Source organism: Lutra lutra, chromosome 15 (assembly GCF_902655055.1).
Source record: "Lutra lutra chromosome 15, mLutLut1.2, whole genome shotgun sequence".
NCBI lineage: Eukaryota > Metazoa > Chordata > Mammalia > Carnivora > Mustelidae > Lutra > Lutra lutra.
Genome location: NC_062292.1, coordinates 26312826 through 26336036, shown reverse-complemented (window position 1 = coordinate 26336036; position 23211 = coordinate 26312826). Strand labels below are relative to the sequence as shown.

The 23211-nt window shown below is 37.7% G+C and overlaps 1 protein-coding gene across 6 annotated transcripts in view; it reads right to left on the bottom strand.

Annotated features, from left to right (window-relative positions):
• The window catches only part of COP1 (COP1 E3 ubiquitin ligase), a 250858-nt gene that overhangs the window by 205183 nt on the left and 22464 nt on the right, over positions 1-23211 (bottom strand). For 5 of the 6 annotated variants that reach the window (XM_047704561.1, XM_047704560.1, XM_047704558.1 and 2 more), the window contains exons 2-5: positions 18875-18934; positions 10551-10648; positions 3304-3380; positions 1835-1954 (exon numbers count right to left, since the gene is read on the bottom strand). In XM_047704561.1, coding sequence (XP_047560517.1) covers positions 1835-1954; positions 3304-3380; positions 10551-10648; positions 18875-18934 — 355 coding nt within the window. The remainder of the gene's footprint in view (positions 1-1834; positions 1955-3303; positions 3381-10550; positions 10649-18874; positions 18935-23211) is intronic. The other variant, XM_047704557.1, reaches the window with a different exon arrangement.

Sequence of the window (23211 nt, the reverse complement as noted above, 5' to 3'; positions counted from 1 at the left end):
TCCACCCACAGAATTTTGAAACTGTAAAGGAAAGTCCCTTTTCTTCTATCAAAAAATAGGGGCGCCTGGGTGGCTCAGTGGGCTAAAGCCTCTGCCTTTGGCTCGGGTCATGATCCCAGGGTCCTGGGATTGAGCCCCACATCGGGCTCTCTGCTCGGCAGGGAGCCTGCTTCCTCCTTTCTCTCTCTCTGCCTGCCTCTCTGCCTACTTGTGATCTCTGTCTGTCAAATAAATAAATAAAATCTTTAAAATAAATAAATAAATAAATAAATAAATAAATAAATATAGATGAAGAAAGTGCAAATGATCACATTATGTTATAAATACCTAAGAAAAGAAAATCAGACCTGTCCCAAAGAAACAGACATGAGAAGCACCAAAGAATGATCCAACATTCAAGTGCCTGATCTTATTTCCTTACAGTCTCCAGAAAAGCTGGCTATGGTTCCATATGGTTTAACAACCATATGGTTTAATGGTTGTTAAACACTTCCTTTTCACATGTCAGCTACTCACTCCCTTACCCTGTCAATAGATTCCCACTTTTGTTTCAGCTAGGTCAGGGGGATACCGACTTATGCTGAGGTGTAAATTGCTCCAATGGATCATATTCAATTCCTAATACATGCAAATTCACATTTTATATTATTTATAAACATTTTACATTGTTTATACTTTATATCATTTATATTTATTTACATGAAATAAACACAATTTTACATTTATTATTTTATTACATGAAACAGGATATATTTAGTTACAGTTCCTATCTTTCTAAACGCCTTTATTTAAGCCATACACTACAGCTGCCACGAACAAACACCTGCTAAAAGGATTTTATGTAGGTAAAAATAATCTCTATTTTATCTTCCAAATCTCGTATGTGAATAAGGGAAGATCTAGCAAGGAATATATTCATTAGAAGACAAATGACCAATATAACTGTTCCCTATTAAAATGAAACTGTAGGGGCACCTGGGTGGCTCAGTGGGTTAAGCCTCTGACTTTGGCTCGGGTCATGATCCCAGGGTCCTGGGATCGAGCCCCACATCAGGATCTCTGCTCCACAGGATCTCTCCTCCTCTCTCTCTCTGCCTGCCTCTCTATCTACTTGTGAGCTCTGTCTGTCAAATAAATAAAATCTTTGAAAAAAAAAAAAGATAAAATAAAATGAAACTGTAGGGGCGCCCAGGTGGCTCAATGGGTTCAGCCTCTGCCTGCGACTGAGCCCCACATCGGACTCTCTGCTCAACAGGGAGCCTGCTTCCTCCTCTCCCTCTGCCTGCCTCTCAGCCTACTTGATCTCTCTCTCTGTCAAATAAATAAATGAAACCTAAAAAAAAAAATTTGTTTTAATAAAATAAAATGAAATTGTATTTTGTCATGATTTTCTTATCACTCAGTTGTTCTGAATATAAATGAGCCACCACAACTTGTAAGAAATCTGTCTTTTACTTGAAAGGGGGGACTGTTAGAAGAGATACCTTGTGTATGCTCTTTCTTACTGAATAAAATTGGATGGACTGAGTGACAGATACTATCGTACTATTTTTAAACATTTCTAGATCTTTTTCAATGCAATAAAGACCACCACTTAAAATTTTTTAAAGTTCAACTGCCAACTGAGGGTTTTAGAGGGGACGGGGGTTTGAGGGAGGGGGTGAGCCTGGTGGTGGGTATTAAGGAGGGCATATATTGCATGGAGCACTGGATGTTATACATAACAATGAATCTTGGAATACTGCATCACGAACTAATGATGTATTTTATGGTGAATAATATAACACAATAAAAAATAAATAAATAAATAAAATAAAGTTCAACTGCCACTTACTGCTTCCAGTTGTTTCTTCTTCTGCACTAGTAATTCCAACATGAGGTTGACATTGGCCAAATCAAGGTTATCTTGATCAGTTCCCAACAAATCCTGAAATATTTGCCACCTGTGGCCATTCTGAAAACAAAGAAACACAGTAACTTCCTAAGAAGACTGTTTTAGAGACCCTAAAATGTTTAACTGCTACTTCCTAATTATGTTTATTACATAGATATCAAAAATATACTATAGGGCGCCTGGGTGGCTCAGTGGGTTAAGCCTCTGCCTTCAGCTCAGGTCATGATCCCGGTCCTGGGCGAGTCCCACATCGGGCTCTCTGCTCAGTGGGGAGACTGCTTCTCTCTCTCTCTCTCTCTCTCTCTCTCTGTCTGCCTCTCTGCCTACTTGTGATCTCCCTCTGTCAAATAAATAAATAAAAATCTTAAAAAAATATATATATATATACTATAATATTCTGACCTACTCCTTCCTAGCCAATAGTTCCCCATTGCCTTCTAATTATAATTAAACACTATTTCTCTCTTTTTTTTTTTTTTTTTTTTTAAAGATTTTATTTATTTATTTGTCATAGAGAGAGAAGCGAGAGTGAGCACAGGCAGACAGAGTGGCAGGCAGAGGCAGAGGGAGAAGCAGGCTCGCTGCCAAGCAAGGAGCCCGATGTGGGACTCGATCCCAGGACGCTGGGATCATGACCTGAGCCGAAGGCAGCTGCTTAACCAACTGAGCCACCCAGGCGTCCCACACTATTTCTCTCTTAAATCAATCTGGGTGGGGCGCCTGGGTGGCTCAGTGGGTTAAGGCCTCTGCCTTCAGCTCAGGTCATGGTCTCAGGGTCCTGGGATCGAGCCCCACATGGGGCTCTCTGCTCAGCGGGGAACCTGCTTCCTCCTTTCTCTCTCTGCCTGCCTCTCTGCCTACTTGTGATCTCTATCTGTCAAATAAATAAATAAAATCTTAAAAAAAAAAAATCAATCTGGGTAACAGATACAGAAAGCATATTCAAAACAAATGTTAAGTGAGCATGTCTAAAGGTGTAACTCCCTTCAAAATAAGTGCTTGGATTTTAATTATTTGTCTAGCCATATTTTCAACTTTGTACTTGGTAAGGTACTAATTTAGGCTCACATCCCTCAATAATTTAGGACTGATTCTCTTAAATTGAGAATCTGCCAAAAGTTTTTCCAAATTACCAACCGTAGTTCCCCCCTGCCATATAATCTTCCAAATGTCATGTACTACAAGACAATTCTGACTCAATGTGATTCCAGAAGACCTTTCAAAAGATGATCATTAAATTTTACATGATGCAGATAACAAAAGTTCTTTATTATACAAAATAATCTTAAACAAATTTTCTTCTTAAAGAAAATCAATGACATACTAAGCTCTAATATTAATTAATATTAAACCAATAAAAACAACAAATTGAAATTTATTAAAAAGTAGTAATAAGAGTTGAAACATACGGTGCTACTCACTGAGTGGTCCAATTTGAACCTCTTTTCCTCAAATCTTTGCTTCTGTTTGAGAATGAGCTCATTCACTGAAAAGAGAAACAAAACAAAAAGCACATATAATTTGTATTGTTGTTAAATGTATCATCTAATTGTTCTGTTTAAATGGGTTCTATTTTCACTTTTAAAAGCCCCCAAATTAGAAAAATGCTAAGCAGAAAATGCTAGGCTTTCACTTTATTTCAAATTAGAAAACAATTTTCCACAGATTCTAATGCTACAACTGCTGTTATTACTATCACTATTATTAAAGGAGAATTCTCTGGAATATGTACTTTCTCGTACACATCTCAATTATGATACTGTCAGCACCTGGGGGAGACAATTCCTCGCTGTGTTGGTCTGCTGCGTCCTCCACATGGTACCTGGTTGATTCTCTAAGGTAGTCACTAGAGATTCTTATCCTATCCTATCCTTATATATTCTTATATATATTCTTATATATTTGTCTTCCTACTATCCAAAACCATCCCACCCACCCCCTTTTAAAAAAAAAAACATAATTTTTTTTCTAAGCCACATCTTTCAGAAAAGCTAGGTTTCACCCCAGCCCAACATTATGATTCTTGACTAACTTAAGCCAATCTTAGCATTCATACCCTTGCAATAACTGACATGGGATTAAGTACGTGACCCAGTTTTAATCAATGAAGGTTATGCTGCCTTTCAGAAAGAAATGGATAGGAAGAAAAGAAGTTCTTTCCCTCCCTTCTTTAAGAGATGATGCTGGAACTACTCAGAGCCATCCTACAATCTTAGAGTAGCTAGTCAAAGAACCAATACATGCTAGGATGGAGGAACAAAAAGATGTGAAGAACTTAATCATATCCCTGAACCACTGAATTTCCAATTCTACAAATCCTTTTTTTCTATCTTTAAGGATGAACTGATAACATCAAACAAACAATAACAACAAAAAAAAAAGTCTGATAAAGAGTAAGAAACTGGGGCGCCTGGGTGGCTCAGTGGGTTAAGCCGCTGCCTTCGGCTCAGGTCATGATCCCAGGTCCTGGGTTCGAGCCCCACATCGGGCTTTCTGCTCAGCAGGGAGCCTGCTTCCTCCTCTCTCTCTGCCTGCCTCTCTGCTTACTTGTGATTTCTCTCTGTCAAATAAATAAATAAAATCTTAAAAAAAAAAAAAAAAAAAAGAGTAAGAAACCAGGGGCTCTTGGGTGGCTCAGTTGGTTAAACGTCTGCCTTCAGCTCAGGTCATGAATGCCGGATCCTGGGATGGAGCCCTGCATTAGGCTCCCTGCTCAGCAGAGTGTCTGCTTCTCCCCCTCCCACTGCTATTCCCCCTGCTTATACTATCAAATAAATAAATAAAATACTTTAAAAAAAAAAAGAAAAAGAAAAAAAGAAACTAGCACTAAATCAGTTTAGCCCTAGGCTAGCACTTTATAGATATGATCCTGTGGGTTATTCTCCCCATTTTAGAGATGAGGAAATATTAGAGGGAGCATCAAGAACTTACTCATGGTGACACAGAGTACAAAACCGAGTTGGGATACAAATCCAACTATCTAATATTTTCCACTATACCACAATCCAACTATAAATATTTCCAAACAAACCGGAGAAGTATCAAGCCCATACTAAGAATCCAAGCTTCAAAGATAAGTAAGACTCAATCTAAGTAAGATGCAATCTAAGACTTGAGCAACTCTGAGTAGGAAGACAAATATATATGACACAGTATGTATAACATAATGTGATAGTACTATCACTGAAGCAGACTTAAAAAGAACACAGGACAAGGAACAATCATGTGTAAATAGGCAGGCTACACACAGAAGGTGACATTAGAATTGGGCCATAACATCCACACAGAGATTCATTAAGCAGAAAAAGAAGTGGAAAAGAATTAAGAGAAAAGTGTGAGAAAGAAGGGGTTAAAGACATACAAGACCAGGAGATAAGATTGACTTTAAATCAATATGGCTGAAACACGAGGTCAAAGTGATTTTGTTAATGAATAATAGTTTATGAACTAAGGTCGGAATTGAAGATAGATGGGAACCTGATTCTGAAGAGCCTGGTATGTATCTCACAAGCAAAATTACCATTCTAACCCAGGAAAGAGAAAGGAGAGCTCGAACAATGTAGTGGGAATAAAGAGAAGCTCATAAATAAGAGATCAATGTTTCAGTTACAGAATTAAACATCTGAATAAAAATTGGGACTTCAACTTTAATACTTTACATGTGTATATCAAATTGCATTTTCCTGAGAAATCTCACATATCACTGAATTTGAAGGATATTCTATATCCATAATTGTAAGTGTCTGGACCCTTGAAATGGCCACAGTACTAAGAAGAAACAATGCATTTCTACTGCTAAAGCTTCCATTCTAGTAACTATATTTTTAGAAGCAGAAGAGTAGTTAAAGCATATATGCTTGTGGAACAGATGGCTTAGGACCAAATCCCAATTCCACCAATACTACTGTAAAAGTTTATAAAAGTAACCGAACTTCTCTGTACCTTAGTTTCCTCACCCAAAGGAGGATGTTGATGACAAGAGTACTTATCTCATAGGACTGAAAATTAAATGAGTTAGCTTACACAAAGCACTTAGGACACTACCTGGCAGTAGTAAGGATGTTCTATACTTTTTTTTTTAACAGTTATTTTAAACTTAGCATTCACATTGTCCCTTCAAAGAATAATAATGTTATTCAGAAGGGTGATAAAATTCAATTTACAAATTTTACACATAGACAGAGAAAGCTAGAAAAGAGACTGAGCAAGGGAGAGAGATGGGGGCAGGTAGCTGGAGAGAGGGATAGGGAGAGCTAGAGAGCAAGTCTTGGCAGGAGCAGAGGAGAGCAATTGCAGGAATGGGGGGGGGAGGTGGGCGGGTGCAGGATAGATGGGAACAGGGACAGGAACACTTCACTTGCAAGAACCTTCTAGTAACAAGAACAAGCAGGATGGAAAGAATAGTGAATGTGTTGGAAGAGTGAGGGTATAAAGGGTAATGAAATAGAATATAGTAGAAGGTAGAAGACCTGGAGGAAGGAAAGTCAGTAGAAAAAGGGTCTGTGGTATAGTGTTTAGGGCAGGAAAGGAAAAATCAAAGTACTCATCTTAACAAAAAAAGTAAATGATTATAAATGACCAAAAAATCAAATCTCTGAGTGTTTGGCTTCTAATTCTTTGCTTTCATTAAAATTAAAGAAAGGACTTGACTTGTTAACTAACTGAGCATTAAAACTGTTTTTGATGATAAATCAATAAATGCTTTTTTTCGGATGCCTGGGTGGCTCAGTCAGTTGAGCAGCTGCCTTCGGCTCAGGTCATGATCTTAGGGTCCTGTGATCAAGTCCCACATCGGGCCCCTTGCTTGGCAGAGAGCCTGCTTCTCTCTCTCCCTCTGCCTGCCACTCTGCCTGCTTGTGCTCTCTCTCTCTCTCTCTCAAATGAATAAATAAAATCTGATTAATTTAAAAATGCTTTTTATCTTAATTTCTTACGTGAGAACAAAGTCAAAAAACTGAGCGACATTAATGTTAACAAAATTCCTTCAAGCCCCATCACCTTATTCATGTAAGCAAAGCTTCTTAAAACTTACACTTTAAAAAGAAAAATCTTAAAATTACATAATTTATAGATCAATAATATCTCAATTTTTAAAAAACTATGATGATCCTAAATAAATGAACAAACGAATAATAAAAAGAATACAAATGGAACTCATTCCTCGTCCTAGTAATAACTACTAAGGATACCAGAACTGAGAAAAGCACCAAACGTTAATAAGCAGCATGTTTTCAATAAATATTTATGCCTAATACTTTATAAAATTCGTGAATATATGTTTGACCAATTATATACTACTAATAATTCAATAATAATCCAGAAAAAATATTTGAGATTTTTAAATTATGTTCAAAAAAAATTTTTATGTATATAGTTTCTATTTATATACATTTCTGTTACAGAAAAGCACTACAGATAGATCGACAGATTTCAAACATGAAAATACATCATATAAGGATAAAATTATGTGGACGATAATCGATTTAAGTAGAAGTTCAAAGAGAAAAGGAATAAATAAAATATCCCATTGTTAATGAAAGGTGTCTATTTTCAAATTGATGATAAATATCAAACCACTATGATATTTCACTGGATACATTTTCAAAAAAGATAAAAGCTTTATTTTTAAATAATTAATTTATAACACTCCTAAAGTTATATTCTTTACTACCACTTAAAGTTATAAAGAAAACTTGAGGATGATAATTTTAAATGGGGTTCAATACGTGAGGAAGAACATTTTCAGAATTTTTATGAGTCACCCAAGCAAAAAAGTTTTGAAGACCACTGTTAAAGAAAATGTATAGCTCAGCCCTTTATCCATGACTCAGGTAAACGTACAGTATTAAAAGGGAAGGGTCCTGGGATGCCTGGGTGGCTCAGTTGGTTAAACATCTGACTTTAAGCTCAGGTCATGATCCCAGGGTCCTGGGATCAAGTCCTGCTTCAGACTCCCTCTGCCTGCCATTCTGCCCACTTGTGCTCCGTCCCTCTCTCTCTCTGACAAATAAATGAAATATTTAAATAAATAAATAAATAAATAAATGGGAAGGGTTCTAACCTATCGACAAAAAAAAGTGCAAGGCTACTTAGTAGCCTTCAAAATTGTAAAACATACACTTATTTTACCATGCTCAAGAAGAAATCTGAAATTACTTCAAAAGGTTCAAGGTCCTGGGGCGCCTGGGTGGCTCAGAGGGTTAAGCCTCTGCCTTCGGCTCAGGTCTTGATCCCAGGTCCTGGGATCGAGCCCCGCATCGGGCTCTCTGCTCAGCAGGGAGCCTGCTTCCTCCTCTCTCTCTGCCTATCTCTCTGCCTACTTGTAATCTCTGTACGTCAAATAAATAAATAAAATCTTTAAAAAAAAAGGTTCAAGGTCCTCAACCCAACCAAGAATGACAGACGCTATACAAATAAATCATGGAAACTCAAGCTAAAGCAATGGAAATAAATAACTCAGAAGGGTTTTTTCAGTAAAGGAAAAAACAAGATGGAATTCCACATTCAGAAATAGATCTCAAAGGGCACCTGGGTGGCTCAGTGGTTAAACATCTGCCTTCAGCTCAGGTCATGATTCCAGGGTCCCAGGATCAAGGCCCCCATTGGGCGCCCTGCTCTGCAGGAAGCCTGCTTCTCCTCCTCCCACTCCCCTTGCTTGTGTTCCCTCTCTCACTGTCTCTCTCTCTCTGTCAAATAATTAATAAAAATCTTTAAAAAGTGTTAAAAAATAAATAAAAGAAATAGATCTCAATGGCACCCTGAATGCATAGGATCCCTGTCTACCTAATGTGGGAAGCTATGAATTTGAATATTTTTTTTTAAATATTTTATTTACTTTACAGAGAGAGACACAGTGAGAGAGGGAACACAAGCAGGTGGAGAGAGAGAGAGAGAAGCAGCCTCCCCGCTGAGCAGGGAGCCCAAAGTGGGGCTCAATGCCGGGACTCGGGATCATGACCCGAGCCAAAGGCAGACACTTAACTGAGCCACCCAGGCATCCTGAATTTGAATATTATTGTACAAGTAAAGAGGGGAAGGATGATGGGAAGAAAAACAGAAAAAGATATATCAGGATAAAATGTTATTTCCAAGGTTGACATTCATAATCACATTACAAGCTGCCCTATAATTAAAGGACTTCAAATATGGACATAAAATACTTACACTCCAATTACCCAAAACAAAAATTTAATATCCATAAAAAGAAAAGATTAAAAATTAGATGATCACCCAGATAATTTCCAGCTCAGAAAATCAGTTAAGTGTGACTTCACTATTCACCAGATATATGTGAGAATATATACTTAATGTATGAAATCACTTTCTGACTAAAATAGTACTACACTTTGAAAGTCCTTCCATACTGGTATATAGTGCTCCCTCTAGTTAGAAATCCACATAAAAGGGGCGCCTGGGTGGCTCAGTGGGTTAAAGCCACTGCCTTCGGCTCGGGTCATGATCCCAGGGTCCTGGGATCGAGCCCCCCATCAGGCTCTCTGCTCAGCAGGGAGCCTGCTTTCCCCCCTCTCTCTCTCTGCCTGCCTCTCTGCCTACTTGTGATCTCTCTCTTTGTACAAAATTTAAAAAAAAAAAAAAAAAAAAAAAAAAACCTCTCGTTTCCTCACAGAGTTTAAAAAATAAAAAATAAAAAATAAAAAAAGAGGGACGCCTGGGTGGCTCAGTTGGTTAAGCAGCTGCCTTCGGCTCAGGTCATGATCCCAGCGTCCTGGGATCGAGTCCCACATCGGGCTCCTTGTTTGGCGGGGAGCCTGCTTCTCCCTCTGCCTCTGCCTGCCATTCTGTCTGCCGGTGCTCGCTCGCTCTCCTCTCTCTCTGACAAATAAATAAAATCTTTAAAAAAAAAAAAAAAAGAGAAAAGAAATCCACATAAAAGAATCTCCAGCTTTTGGACTCATTAAAAAATGTTGCCTGAAAGTTTTAGTAAACACCAAAATTATCGGAAGATCAGATTCCTTTCTGTATTTAACCATTCCAAAAGAAGTTTTCTGAAGTTATGACAACTGATAGAAAAGATTCTAGAGCCCACACAGCAGCAACAATCCATGTTTCTGAGCTCAGGGACACAAGGTTTTACTTCGCAGGACTTTGATTTCCCTTCTACCCAATCTAGCCCATTAAGTCCAATCCTGCAGAGTATCACACCACTCAATGTTTCTTCTTTTCCTAAGTTCCTTCTCCAAGTTTTTACTTTTCAATTGCCTCCCCAGGTCACAGGCTCTCGTCCCCTATCCAGAAATCCAATTACCCAAGTTTCTCCCCACCTCTTCCCTCTCTCCATTAACACTTTCTTCCCCTGACCCTCACTTCTACCCCAGAAGCACAACCAGCAGGAATGTACCACATTGTATAAAGAGACAGGTATTCTGGACCTCTGGCATCCCCTTTAACCTCACGTTCTGTTCTACCATCTATATAAGAAACTAAGGGTTGTGTAAACTTAACAACAATATCATATAGTACTAACAACACATGGTATGGAAAATACAAAATAATGAAGACTGGGGAAAACACCCAGGTGGATAGAAGAGAAAGACTTGCTTTACCCCTATACTATGTTTTCTGAATAAATTTCTGCCAGCATACACTCTTGGGGATAGAATATTTTAAATAATAAAGAATCATTCCAAAGACTCACCCAAGAAATTAGGATACAGATGGTCAATATTATCCACAACATAGTTACACTTGGGACATCTATTATTATCCTCCAAACTCTGATGAATACACTTGTAGCTATTAGCAGGAAAAAAATAAAATAGGGTTCATTAAATCAGTAAAGGATTAATAAACTGGTCATAAAATAATGCCTATAAAGTCTTCTATTTCTCATTTAAAACAAGTAATTTGTTATCAAATTTATTTCAGCTTATATTTTATTATAATAAAATACAGAGCATTTATTAGGTAACAGTATACAAAAGTTAATGTTTAAAAATGAACTTGAGTAACAAGTCTACTGGATATAGAACGTTAAAAAAAAGTATTAACTTTTAAGTTTATGCAATTAAAATACTACATAACAACACCCAAGAAAAGCAAATGCCTATGATTTAGTTAAGCAAATGGACTATTCATGTTCTTAGAGTGCTGATATCCTTAATACAAAAAGAGCACACTCAAATAAAAAAAGAGAAAAACAGAAAGATCAACAAGACAAGCATTAGTCAATAAGAATGAGAAAATCACCACCTTCAGTAATATTAAAAAAAAGATTTTAAATCATATACTATTTTTTACTAAACAGAATGGAAATTAAAGAAAATACTATCAGAGTTAAGGAGCACATGTGAACCTCACGTACTGTTGAAGGAAATGCAACTGCCACAACATTTCCAGAAGGCAAGTTGTATGGAAACCTTAAGGTTGTGTATCCCCTTTGATGTAATGATTTTATTTCTAGGAATTTACCCTAAGGAAATGAGCAGAGGTATATACATAGAAAGGTGCTCCATTCAAGATTATCTATAAATAGCAAAATAAATTAGAAGCGACCAATACACTACAAAATTGACTAAATAATTTGGTAAACATCAATCCAAAAAATACCCCAAAAAATCACATTACAATACGTAACTATATGCCATGAAAAATAATAATTCTTAGTGGTTATAGCTAAAGAAAGAGGATTACAAGAAATGTTTCCTTCCTCACAATATATATTTCCATAATATTTGACGTTTTGCAATTATGTATCGTCTTTTAATAAAAAAAAATCTTTTAAATGTTGTTTCACTAGAGGGGCCTGGGTGGCTCAGTCGGTTGGACGTCTGCCTTCAGCTCAGGTCATGATCTCCACAACCTGGAATGGGAGCCCAACACATGGACACCATTGTCCCGCTGCCCCTCCCCCACCCACCACTACCACCATCATCCTTCCCCCTCCACCCCCACTCATGCTCTGTCTCTCCCCAAATAAAAAAAAAAACCCTATATATATATATATATATATATATAAATTAACAAAACTATATATATATTCATCATAACGTTTACAGTGTATGTCCCTGGGCCATAAAATTACAGGAAACTTTTTCTTTTTAGATGTCTACAAGTTTTGGGTGTCTGGGTGGCTCAGTTGGTTAAGCAACTGCCTTCGGCTCAGGTCATGATCCTGAAGTCCCAGAATCAAGTCCCACATCTGGCTTCCTACTCAGCAGGCGGTCAGATTCTCCCTCTGACCTCTCCCCTCTCACACTCTCTCTCTCACTCTCTCTCTCAAATAAGTAAATAAATAAAAAATCTCTTAAAAAAAAATGCCCACAAGTTTTTATAGCAAAAAGGCACTGCTCCTAACAACCAGAAAAAAAATTATTTCTAAGAAATCACAAGGGTGCTTTATAAAAAAGATTCCTAAAGAGACAGCACCGCTTTTATTCTGTATCCAAATTACTATAAATTTACTTCAGCTTTGTAAGTTGAAGCTAATTTTTATAACCCACTTACTTCACTCTGTCTTATCAAAACAGAAACCTACTACCATCAGGTTTCTCTGATTTCTCTCATTAACAATTACTTTCCCTTCTCACATTTGGTACTTTCAAGGTAAGTTAAAATAAAAACGACATCACAGAGAACTGCAGTGATGGTCTTTGGCACAGCACAAGGACCTGACCATCAGAGTCAACGGCTGCCACTAAACAGGTCCTCAAATACATCCACAAACAAATGACCGGCTGCCTGGGGCTCAGTAGGTTCAGCCTCTGCCTTCGGCTCAGGTCATGATCCCAGAGTCCCGGGATCGAGCCCCACATTGGGCTCTCTGCTCAGTGGGGAGCCTGCTTCCCCCTCTCTCTCTGCCTGCCTCTCCGTCTACTTGTAATCTCGGTCAAATAAATAAATAAAATCTTAAAAAAAAAAAAAAAAACTTTGTGGTATTTAAAACTAAACAAAACAAATGACTTATACAGTGTTCCAGAAATAATAACATCACCTCTTGCAACTATGACAAGGCTAGGATTGCCATATTACCACATGATAGGTTCTATATCTAACAGAAAATCTCCTACGTAGAAATTTCAGTGAAGGAAAAAATATACAAATTGTTTTCGTTTTCATTTTTATTGCAAGGGAAAAGCATAAAGCAGTTATGCAATTAAAACATGGAAACACTTATAATCTGCTAGGGAAAATGGAAATGAGTTCATATTACCAGAAAATATCCCCAAAGAACAAGACTTAACCCTTTAAAAAATCTGCAAGTTCAAATAAACCAAGTGATGAAGCAGAAAATCTGGGAAGGTTATTATTAAAGATGAGAGAAGCAGTTGACAGATAACCAGAAGGGCATTCTGGGTTTTAGCAAATGCCTTTTGTAAAGAAATGATAGTTAGAAATGAGCCAATAATATAAGAAGAACAAGCTGTTACCCCAGTGAAAGAGACTGTCACTATACAAGGAATTATCCCAGAGTCCAACAGAATATCCTTCTCTCCTACCTTCAGCAACCTAATCACATCCCTTGTCAGTAGGTTTACTACCACACCATCCTCCTAGCAGAAAAAAATAGTCGAGGATGCAGGAAGAAGGAACTGTCCTCAGGAACAAAAGTTCAAGTGACTTTTCCCCATTGCATTGGTAATATCCATCTATACTACAAAATGAAAATGCATCAACTTACATACCACTGTATAAAACTGACATGACAAGATGCATCAAGTTTATCTTATAGCATCTACTACCTCACTAACACCCCGCAGCAGACCTTTCCTAGTTTGAGAAATAGTAACTATCTTATTTTGTACTTATCTGTGTATGTGTCTGTAATCCCTTCTTCTATTTGCTCATTCAAAACAAGGATTTGTTTTAATTCATCTCAGTAACCTCAATGTCTAGCACAATGTCCTCTTAGAGTTGAACTAAATAAATGTTCAATGCATGAAAAAAATAGCTATAGACAAAAAAGAAACATGCTGTCCTCTGGGTCACAAAAAACACCACTAGAAATTCTCAATTATTCCTTTCACAATAACTCTACTTGACCATCACCATTCCAGATGTGGAATTTTGATTTCCAAAAGAAGGTGTCTAGACTAGTGATCAAGATGGGGGGATATACGGATATATATCTTGGGTCTATCTGAGAAGTTTTCAAAAGCTACTCACACTAAAACTCTTTAAAATAGTAATTCAGCACTAGAATGTGCAGACATAAAGGGGTGCCTATGTTTATTAAGTGTATATCTAATAATGAAGAATGACTATTTTGAAATTTTGCCCTTTGCAACAACATGAATGGACCTCAAGGGTATTATACTAAGTGAAGTCAGAAAAAGACAAATACCATACAATTGCATTTATATGTGGAATCTACGAACAAAAGCAATGAACAATCAAACAAGCAGAAACAGATTCATACATACAAAGAACAAACTGGTGGTTGCCAGAATGGAGGAGGATGGGGACATGGGCAAAATAGGCAAAAGGGATTAACAGGGATAAACCTCCAATTATAAAATAAATAAGTCACACAGATGAAAAGAACTGCATAGGGAATATAATCAATAATATCATAACACTGTATGGTGACAGCTGGTAACTACACTTATGGTGGTGAGCACTGAGTAATGTACAGAATTGTCTAATTTCTATGTTGCACACCTGAAACTAATATAACAATTATGTCAACTATACTTCAGTAACTTTTTTTAAATGAGTATTTCTCCATAGATGTATGGTTATTCTGTTTCTTCCCCCCCAAAAAAAGTATAGTCCTACTGTAAGGTATAACTATCTTTTTCTTTTTCTTTCTTTTTTTAACTTTTAGGGCACTGCCTGTAATACACAGAACACCATACCACTTTAACCATCCAAAGACCTCTTTGAATGTTTTCTGAAATCCTCTATTCACCCACCCCCAATACACGAACTTTCTGTTTCTCCTCATTTTTCTATAAGTAATTGTAGACACTAGGGTAAATAAGACCTTATCATGAATACCTTTTTCTCTCTCTGTAAACAGGGGTGAGTACATATAAAAAGCTGTGAATAATCAGAAAATTCTCAAAAAAGAGGAGACTTTAAACAAGAACAGCAAAGACAAATCAGTACAGTAGTCCTATATAATACCGGGTATAAAGAAAGACTAACAGCAAGGTACAGGACAATTAATTAATCAAAAACCCCAAAAGACAAGCTGATACCCAGGTTTGACCACCGATATGCTGGATGATGAACAACACTGAGGGATGCTATTAATTATAATTAATTTGTAATGAAACAAAATAGTAAATCAGAACTTGGTAGACATGAGGTCTGAGAAGAAGAGTGCAGGGGGCAAGCTGGAGGTGGCAAAGGAAAAAAGCAAACCTTATCTCTAATATCACAAAGAAGCCAAATACAACAGCTAATAGCAGACTCACTGTCTAGTGGGAATAGCGTCTCCAACCTTATTCATAAGTAAGACTAGGGATAAATAGTTCATGTGGTCCAATTTGATTTGGTGTTAATAATTTGGACAGAGCCTGGAAATGCTAACACTGCTTAGCTCCAGATTACCAGCCAGCATTCAAGTTAGCGAAGGTTTGATCCAAGAGGCTACCATTAATGACCGAAGTTCCAATGGCCTCACACGATAGGACAGGGTAAATAATTACGAGCTTTTGCTATAGACAAAAGTACAAAATGTCTCACAGTTTCACAAGCCTGACAATGGGACTGCCAGTCTCCAAGCTGACTAGCTCCTGACAACCTTATGGTCTCTATCCTACAAAACCTGCTCTCTGGCAGGTATTTTAAAACACATTCATATTTTAAAACACACCAGGTTACAACAGCACTTGAATTATAACAAGGATCTAAACTTAAACTATTTTTATTTGAAAGGAAAAACAGATATTTAAGAAACTAGTGGGGTTTCCAACGATGACCTAACGAGACACCTTGAAGATTACGGGACTCATTGGAAAGGCCAAGGACTATTTAATTATAAAGTCAATCAGTAATTTATTACACTTCAGAACATAGCAAAGGAAGATTACTGTACTTATTTACCAGACTCTTCAGTGTCCTTTTAAAATGCCATAGTGATGGGGCGCCTGGGTGGTTCAGTGGGTTAAGCCGCTGCCTTCAGCTCAGGTCATGATCTCGGGGTCCTGGGATCGAGTCCCGCATCGGGCTCTCTGCTCAGCGGGGAGCCTGCTTCTCTCTCTCTCTCTCTCTCTCTCTCTCTCTCTCTGCCTGCCTCTCTGTCTACTTGTGATCTCTCTCTGTCAAATAAACAAATAAAATCCTTTAAAAAAAAAAATGCCACAGTGACTATATAAGTTGAGGAGGGCAGTTAGGAAAATTTAAATCCTCATTTTATCATTTGTACCAAACATCCACACCTTCAGAACTATGAAAGAAGAGATGGTGAAGGAGTAGGAAGAGAAGGTAGAGATGGACAGCGGAAGAGATAGGTTGAGTGACTGGACAAATAAAAGGCAAGTAAAAGAGCTAGAACCAGAATCCTGGTTTACCAACTTCAAGACCCTGCTCTTTTAGCTCTATATCAGTATTTCTCAAATGTAGGCAATTCTGTCCCCTACTCAATATCTAACGATGTCTGGAGACATTTTTGGTTGTCACACTTGTAAGAAAAGGGACTGCTACTGGGTAGAGGCCAGGGATACTGCTAAACAATCTACAATACCAGGATAATCACCCACAACAGGTATTATCTTGTTCAACAGTCAATACTTCCAAAGGCAGAGAAAGCCTAATCTATATCACCCAATTTTCCAGAGATGAAACTTAAGTCTCCAAGGAAGGTATATGGTTTCCTATGGAATGCTTTGGTGCTAGATCAATTAATGGACCAAAGGAAACACTACTGTTAAACAATAAGCCTGAAAAGACCAAGACCATACATGTATCAATCTAAAAGCAAGACACACATGACCAAGAACTTCCATGGCAATAAGGAGCAGAAAGTTATTCATCAACCATAACAATGTCAATGTAATGATACACCAGGAAATCTAAATTATTTAAGGCAAGATGGTCTTTTTTTTTTTTTTTTAAACCAGCAAAAAAAAATTCTGGAAGGACACACCATCACTCCTTACCAGGATAACCTCAGAGGAGGTAGACAAAAAAAAAAGACTGTAAAAACAATGACATTTACATCTCAGGTTACTGGACAATAAAACTTGTTTTTAAAACAAGAATACAGGGGCGCCTGGGTGGCTCAGTGGGTTAAAGCCTCTGCCTTCGGCTCAGGTCATGATCTCAGAGTCCTGGGATCGAGCCCCGCATCGGGATCTCTGCTCAGCAGGGAGCCTGCTTCCCTCTCTCTCTCTCTGCCTGCCTCTCTGACTACTTGTAATCTCTGTCTGTCAAATAAATAAATAAAAAATCTAAAAAAAAAATACATATTGCTTATTTTAATAACATATTTTAATAAAAAGCATAATACAGGCCAAGAAAGTTATTTTTATTCTGAACTTCTTTTTAAATGACTGGTAGATTGGATATACCAATCACTGCTGCATCATGCTCCAAATCAAACTAAAATACTTACAAACTGGTAATAACACCCAGTATATATCAACAGTGTAAATGACATACAGACACGACTGACAACAAACTGAATATACCACCCCCAATCAAAAATAAACAAAAGGAATTAAACAAACAGATTACATAACCATTAGGATGGCTACTATTTAAAAAAAAAGAGAAAATGACAAGTTTATGGAGGTTCCTCAAAAAATTAAACACAGGGGCGCCTGGGTGGCTCAGTGGGTTAAGCCGCTGCCTTCGGCTCAGGTCATGATCCCAGGTCCTGGGTTCAAGCCCCACATCGGGCTTTCTGCTCAGCGGGGAGCCTGCTTCCTCCTCTCTCTCTGCCTGCCTCTCTGCCTACTTGTGATTTCTCTCTGTCAAATAAATAAATAAAATCTTTAAAAAAAAAAAAATTAAACACAGAACTATCATATGATACAGCAATTCTGCTTCTGGGTATATATCCAAAAGAACTGAAACCAGTCTCTCAAGGAGATATTTAGACACCAATGTTCAAAGCACCATTCTTAACAGTTAGGAAGGCAACCCAAATGCCCATGAATAGATGAACAAATAAAACACGGTATACACACACAATGGAACACTATTCATCCTTAAAAAGGAAGGAAACTTTGACACATACTACAACAAGGATGAAACTTAAAGACATTATGCTAAGTGAATTAAGCCAGTCACAAAAATACAAATACTATTTAATGCTACTTATATGAGGTATCTAGAATAGTCAAATTCACAGAAACAAAGTAAGATAGTGATTGACAGAGGCTAGGGGGAAGAAAGAAATGGGAGAGTTGCTTAAAGTTTATAGTTTAAATTATATAGTTTAAAGTTTAAAACTTTAAAGTTTAAAGTATATAGTTTCAGTTTGCAAGATAAAAATTCTGGAGATTGTATAACAACGCAAACAAACTTAACATTACTCAACTTGAAAATGTTTAAGATGGTAAATTTTATGTTATGTGTATTTTACAACTAAAAATTTTTTTAACGTACAGATTAATGTGACATATATACAAGACTAAGCAACTAACAATAACACCGAGCAAAATGTTAAAGAAAACACAGATCTTTTTAATCCCCTATATCCTTTTCCACTGACTTTCTAACCTCCTTTACTGGGTCTCACACTTATCCCCACAAATGAGTTAAAGATGCTACATGCTCCATCCTGATTATGCAGTACCCCTCAATTTCCTAAAACAGTAATTAAAACTCTAAAATAATTAATCAACCCAAAAATTTTAAAATCCACCTATAAGGACAATGGTAAATGTAAGTATTCCACAGAAATTATGCACCAACCATAGGCTTTCTGCCTTGAGCTGCTGAACTTATAAAAATATATCAAAGAAGTTATAAGATAACCAAATTTATTTTAAAAACCTAACTTCTCACTGGCTGCACTTATATACAAGTTAAAAATCAAGACAATTTTGCTAAATAAAATCATCTTACCAAAAGCTGTGGCCACATTTCGTCATGTATGCTTCCTCAATCATATCAAAGCAGATAGGGCTAAAAAGAAAATAGAGAAGTCATTGATTTTTTTTTTCAGTAGCGTGATTATAAATTGGCAAGGCTGGTAACAATATCAATGAAATCATTTATTGATACACAGCTAAGTTTTCAAACATTCTATCAATAAAACAGAATTTCGGTAGAGATGAAGGTGCTTTAGGGGATTGGGGATAAAATGACAATTTGCTCAAGACAGCACTAAAAGTCATCAAGTTCTAAGATGAATTAAATGAGTAAATTAAAATGGCCCCAATGCTTTAACTCACCTATAACTTTTAATAATGCAATGCAGTCACAAGAGCCCTTAAAGTTCGACTGTCTTTTTCAACCATCCCTATACTCAAAAACACCTAATGCAAATGCTATTTTATTTCCTATCTAAAAAACCTAGTTCCTTGATTGACAAATTTACAATTCCAGTACCAATAACTCTACTATATAAAGAAGACGGTAAATTACAACTAATACTTAAAATAGTACAAATGGTATCCATTAAAATAATGACATATATTAACTCCTTTAATCTTTTCCACAACAAAGTGTTGATAGGTACATATTACCAGACTCATTTAATAGAGGGAAACTGAGGCACAAACATGTTAAAGTCATACATAGTTAGGAAGTAACACAACTGATTTTCAAATTTAGGTCCATGCTCTTAACCACCATTCTATACTAATTCCAGATATGGTAAGTTCAATACCAAGTCATACCAACATAGTTCTGGCCAACAAAAGGGAGTTAGTTATCAATCTCTGAGAGGCCACTATCCACCAGAAAAATACAAAGACTTAGAAAGAGATTTCCCTTTATCTTTCCTTTCTTTCCTTCTGAAAACTCTGGTCTCCAGAGGTACAAAAGCCATCTCTTTTTTTTTTTTTTTTAAGATTTATTTACTTTAGAGAGAGGGGAAGAGAGAGAGAGGGAAAGAGTGAGCACACTCTTGAAGAATCAGGGGTAGAAGAGAATCCCAAAGCTGACTCCCTGCTGAGTGCGGAGCCTGATGTGGGACTTGATCCCAGGACCATGAGATCACGGTCATGATCATGAGCAGAAATCAAGAATGGGCTGCTTATGATATGATACTATATGTGGAAAACCCAAAAGACTCTACTCCAAAACTGCTAGAACTTGTACAGGAATTCAGTAAAGTGTCACGATATAAAATCAATGCACAGAAGTCAGTTGCATTTCTTTACACCAACAACAAGACAGAAGAAAGAGAAATTAAGGAGTCAATCCCATTTACAACTGCACCCAAAACCATAAGATACCTAGGAATAAACCAAAGAGGCAAAAAAAACAAAGAGGCAAAGAATCTATACTCAGAAAACTATAAAGCACTCATGAAAGAAAGTGAGGAAGACACAAAGAAATGGAAAAATGTTCCATGCTCCTGGATTGGAAGAACAAATATTGTGAAAATGTCTACGCTACCTAAAGCAATCTACACATGTAATGCAATCCCTATCAAAATCCCATCCATTTTTTTCAAAGAAATGGGACAATTAATCCTAAAATTTTTATGGAACCAGAAAAGACCTCGAATAGCCAAAGGAATATTGAAAAAGAAAGCCAGAGGTGGTGGCATCACAATTCCGGATTTCAAGCTCTATTACAAAGCTGTCATCATCAAGACAGTATGGTAGTGGCACAAAAACAGACACACAGATCAATGGAACAGAATAGAGAGCCCAGAAATAGACCCTCAACTCTACGGTCAACTAATCTTCGACAAAGCAGGAAAGAATGTCCAATGGAAAAAAGATAGCCTCTTCAACAAATGGTGTTGGGAAAATTGGACAGCCACATGCAGAAAAATGAAATTGGACCATTTCTTTCCTTACACCACACACGAAAATAGACTCAAAATGGATGAAGGACCTCAATGTGAGAAAGGAATCCATCAAAATCCTTGAGGAGACCACAGACAGAACCTCCTCGACCTCAGCTGCAGCAACTTCTTCCTAGGAACATCGCCAAAGGCAAGGGAAGCAAGGGCAAAAATGAACTATTGGGATTTCATCAAGATCAAAAGCTTTTGCACAGCAAAGGAAACAGTCAACAAAACCAAAGGACAACTGACAGAATGGGAAAAGATATTTGCAGACAACATATCAGATAAAGGGCTAGTATCCAAAATCTATAAAGAGCTTAGCAAACTCAACACCCAAAGAACAAATAATCCAATCAAGAAATGGACAAAGGACATGAACAGACATTTATGCAAAGAGGACATCGATGGCCAACAGACACATGAAAAAGTGCTCCACATCACTCGGCATCAGGGAAATACAAATCAAAACCACAATGAGATACCACCTCACACCAGTCAGAAAGGCTAAAATTAACAAGTCAGGAAATGACAGATGCTGGCGAGGATGCGGAGAAAGGGGAACCCTTCTACACTGTTGGTGGGAATGCAAGCTGGTGCAACTGCTCTGGAAAACAGCATGGAGGTTCCCCAAAAAGCTGAAAACAGAGCTACCCTATGACCCAGCAATTGCACTACTGGGTATTTACCCTAAAGATACATACATAGTGATAGGGTGCCTGAGTGGCTCAGGGGGTTAAGCCTCTGCCTTCGGCTCGGTTCATGATCTTGGGGTCCTGGGATCGAGTCCCGCATTGGGCTCTCTGCTCAGCGGGGAGCCTGCTTCCTCCTCTCTCTCTGCCTGCCTCTCTGCCTACCTGTGATCTCTGTCTGTCAAATAAATAAATAAAATCTTAAAAAAAAAAAAAAAAAGATACAAACGTAGTGATCCGAAGGGGCACGTGCTCCCGAATGTTTACAGCGGCAATGTCCACAATAGTCAAACTATGGAAAGAACCTAGATGTCCATCAACAGATGAATGGATAAAGAAGATGTGGTATACACACACACACACACACACACACACACACACACACACACACACACACACACGAGGGAATACTATGCAGCCATCAAAAGAAATGAAATCTTGCCATTTGCGACGACGTGGATGGAACTAGAGGGTATCATGCCTAGCAAAATAAGTCAATTGGAGAAAGACAACTATCATATGATCTCCCTGATATGAGGAAGTGGAGATGCAACTTGGGGGTTTGGGGGGTAGGAAAAGAATAAATGAAACAAGATGGGATCAGGAGGGAGACAAACCATAAGAGACTCTTAATCTCAAAGAACAAACTGAGGGTTGCTGGGGGGAGGGGGGTGAGGAGAGGGTGGTGGGGTTATGGACATTGCGGGGGGGTGTGCTGTGGTGAGTGCTGTGAAGTGTATAAACCTGGCAATTCACAGACCTGTACCCCTGGGAATAAAAATACATAATATGTTTATAAAAAAATAAAAATTTAAAAAAAAAAAGAATGGGCTGCTTAACCAATTGAGCCACCCACACACCCCACAACAGCCATCTTCTGACCAAAAAAAAACAAAAAAAATATAAGCTAGGAAGATAGGATACTGGTTCCTTGATGACATCCATGGGCAGTTGCATCAGCTATGGACTGCCTACCCCTGGAATTACATTACATGAGCAAAGTAAATTCTCACTTGTTTAAGGCAGTATTCATCAAGTTTTCTGTTACTGGCATACATAACCAATCCTTACTGATGATACACGATACACTTAAATTATAAAATGAAAATTTACCTACTTCTTCAAGAAAAATGTCCTGGGCATAAATATTATCACAGAATGTGAAATAATTTTTTAAAAAGTTATAAAATCCCTATGTCGTACAAGCTCAGAGTTTCACCACATACGGTGTTGGCTTAGACTGTATTGGTTTTGTCAGCCTTTACTCTGCTGGATTGAGAAAAAAAGAGGTCTCCTCAATGTAGAGATTTGGTAATTTCTCTTCTGAAACAAATCCTGCCTAATGGAGTTCAGAAAGCAAGGCTGGAGGCGCCTCCTAAGAGTGTGTAGATGTGCTGAGCTCTGTAGGCTTCTCTGTGATCCCAGATTGTGGTTTTAAGGTGCTGAAGAACAGATCTGGGAGGGACAGATTGTACTTCACAGGTACAGTTCGTCACTGGGTGCTCAGGCAGATGTCTTAAGACTCAAAACCCAGAGTGGAAGCAACATTTACACCCCCCCCCCCCCATTTTTTACAGATTTTATTTTTAGAGCAGTTTTAGATTTACGACGAAACTGAAACAAAGATACAGAGGTTTCCCACATTATTTGCTGCACCAAACACATGCATGGATTTTGCCGTTATCAAAATCATTCACCAGAATGGTACACTATTTTTCCCCCAAGGATGAATTTACACTGACACACCA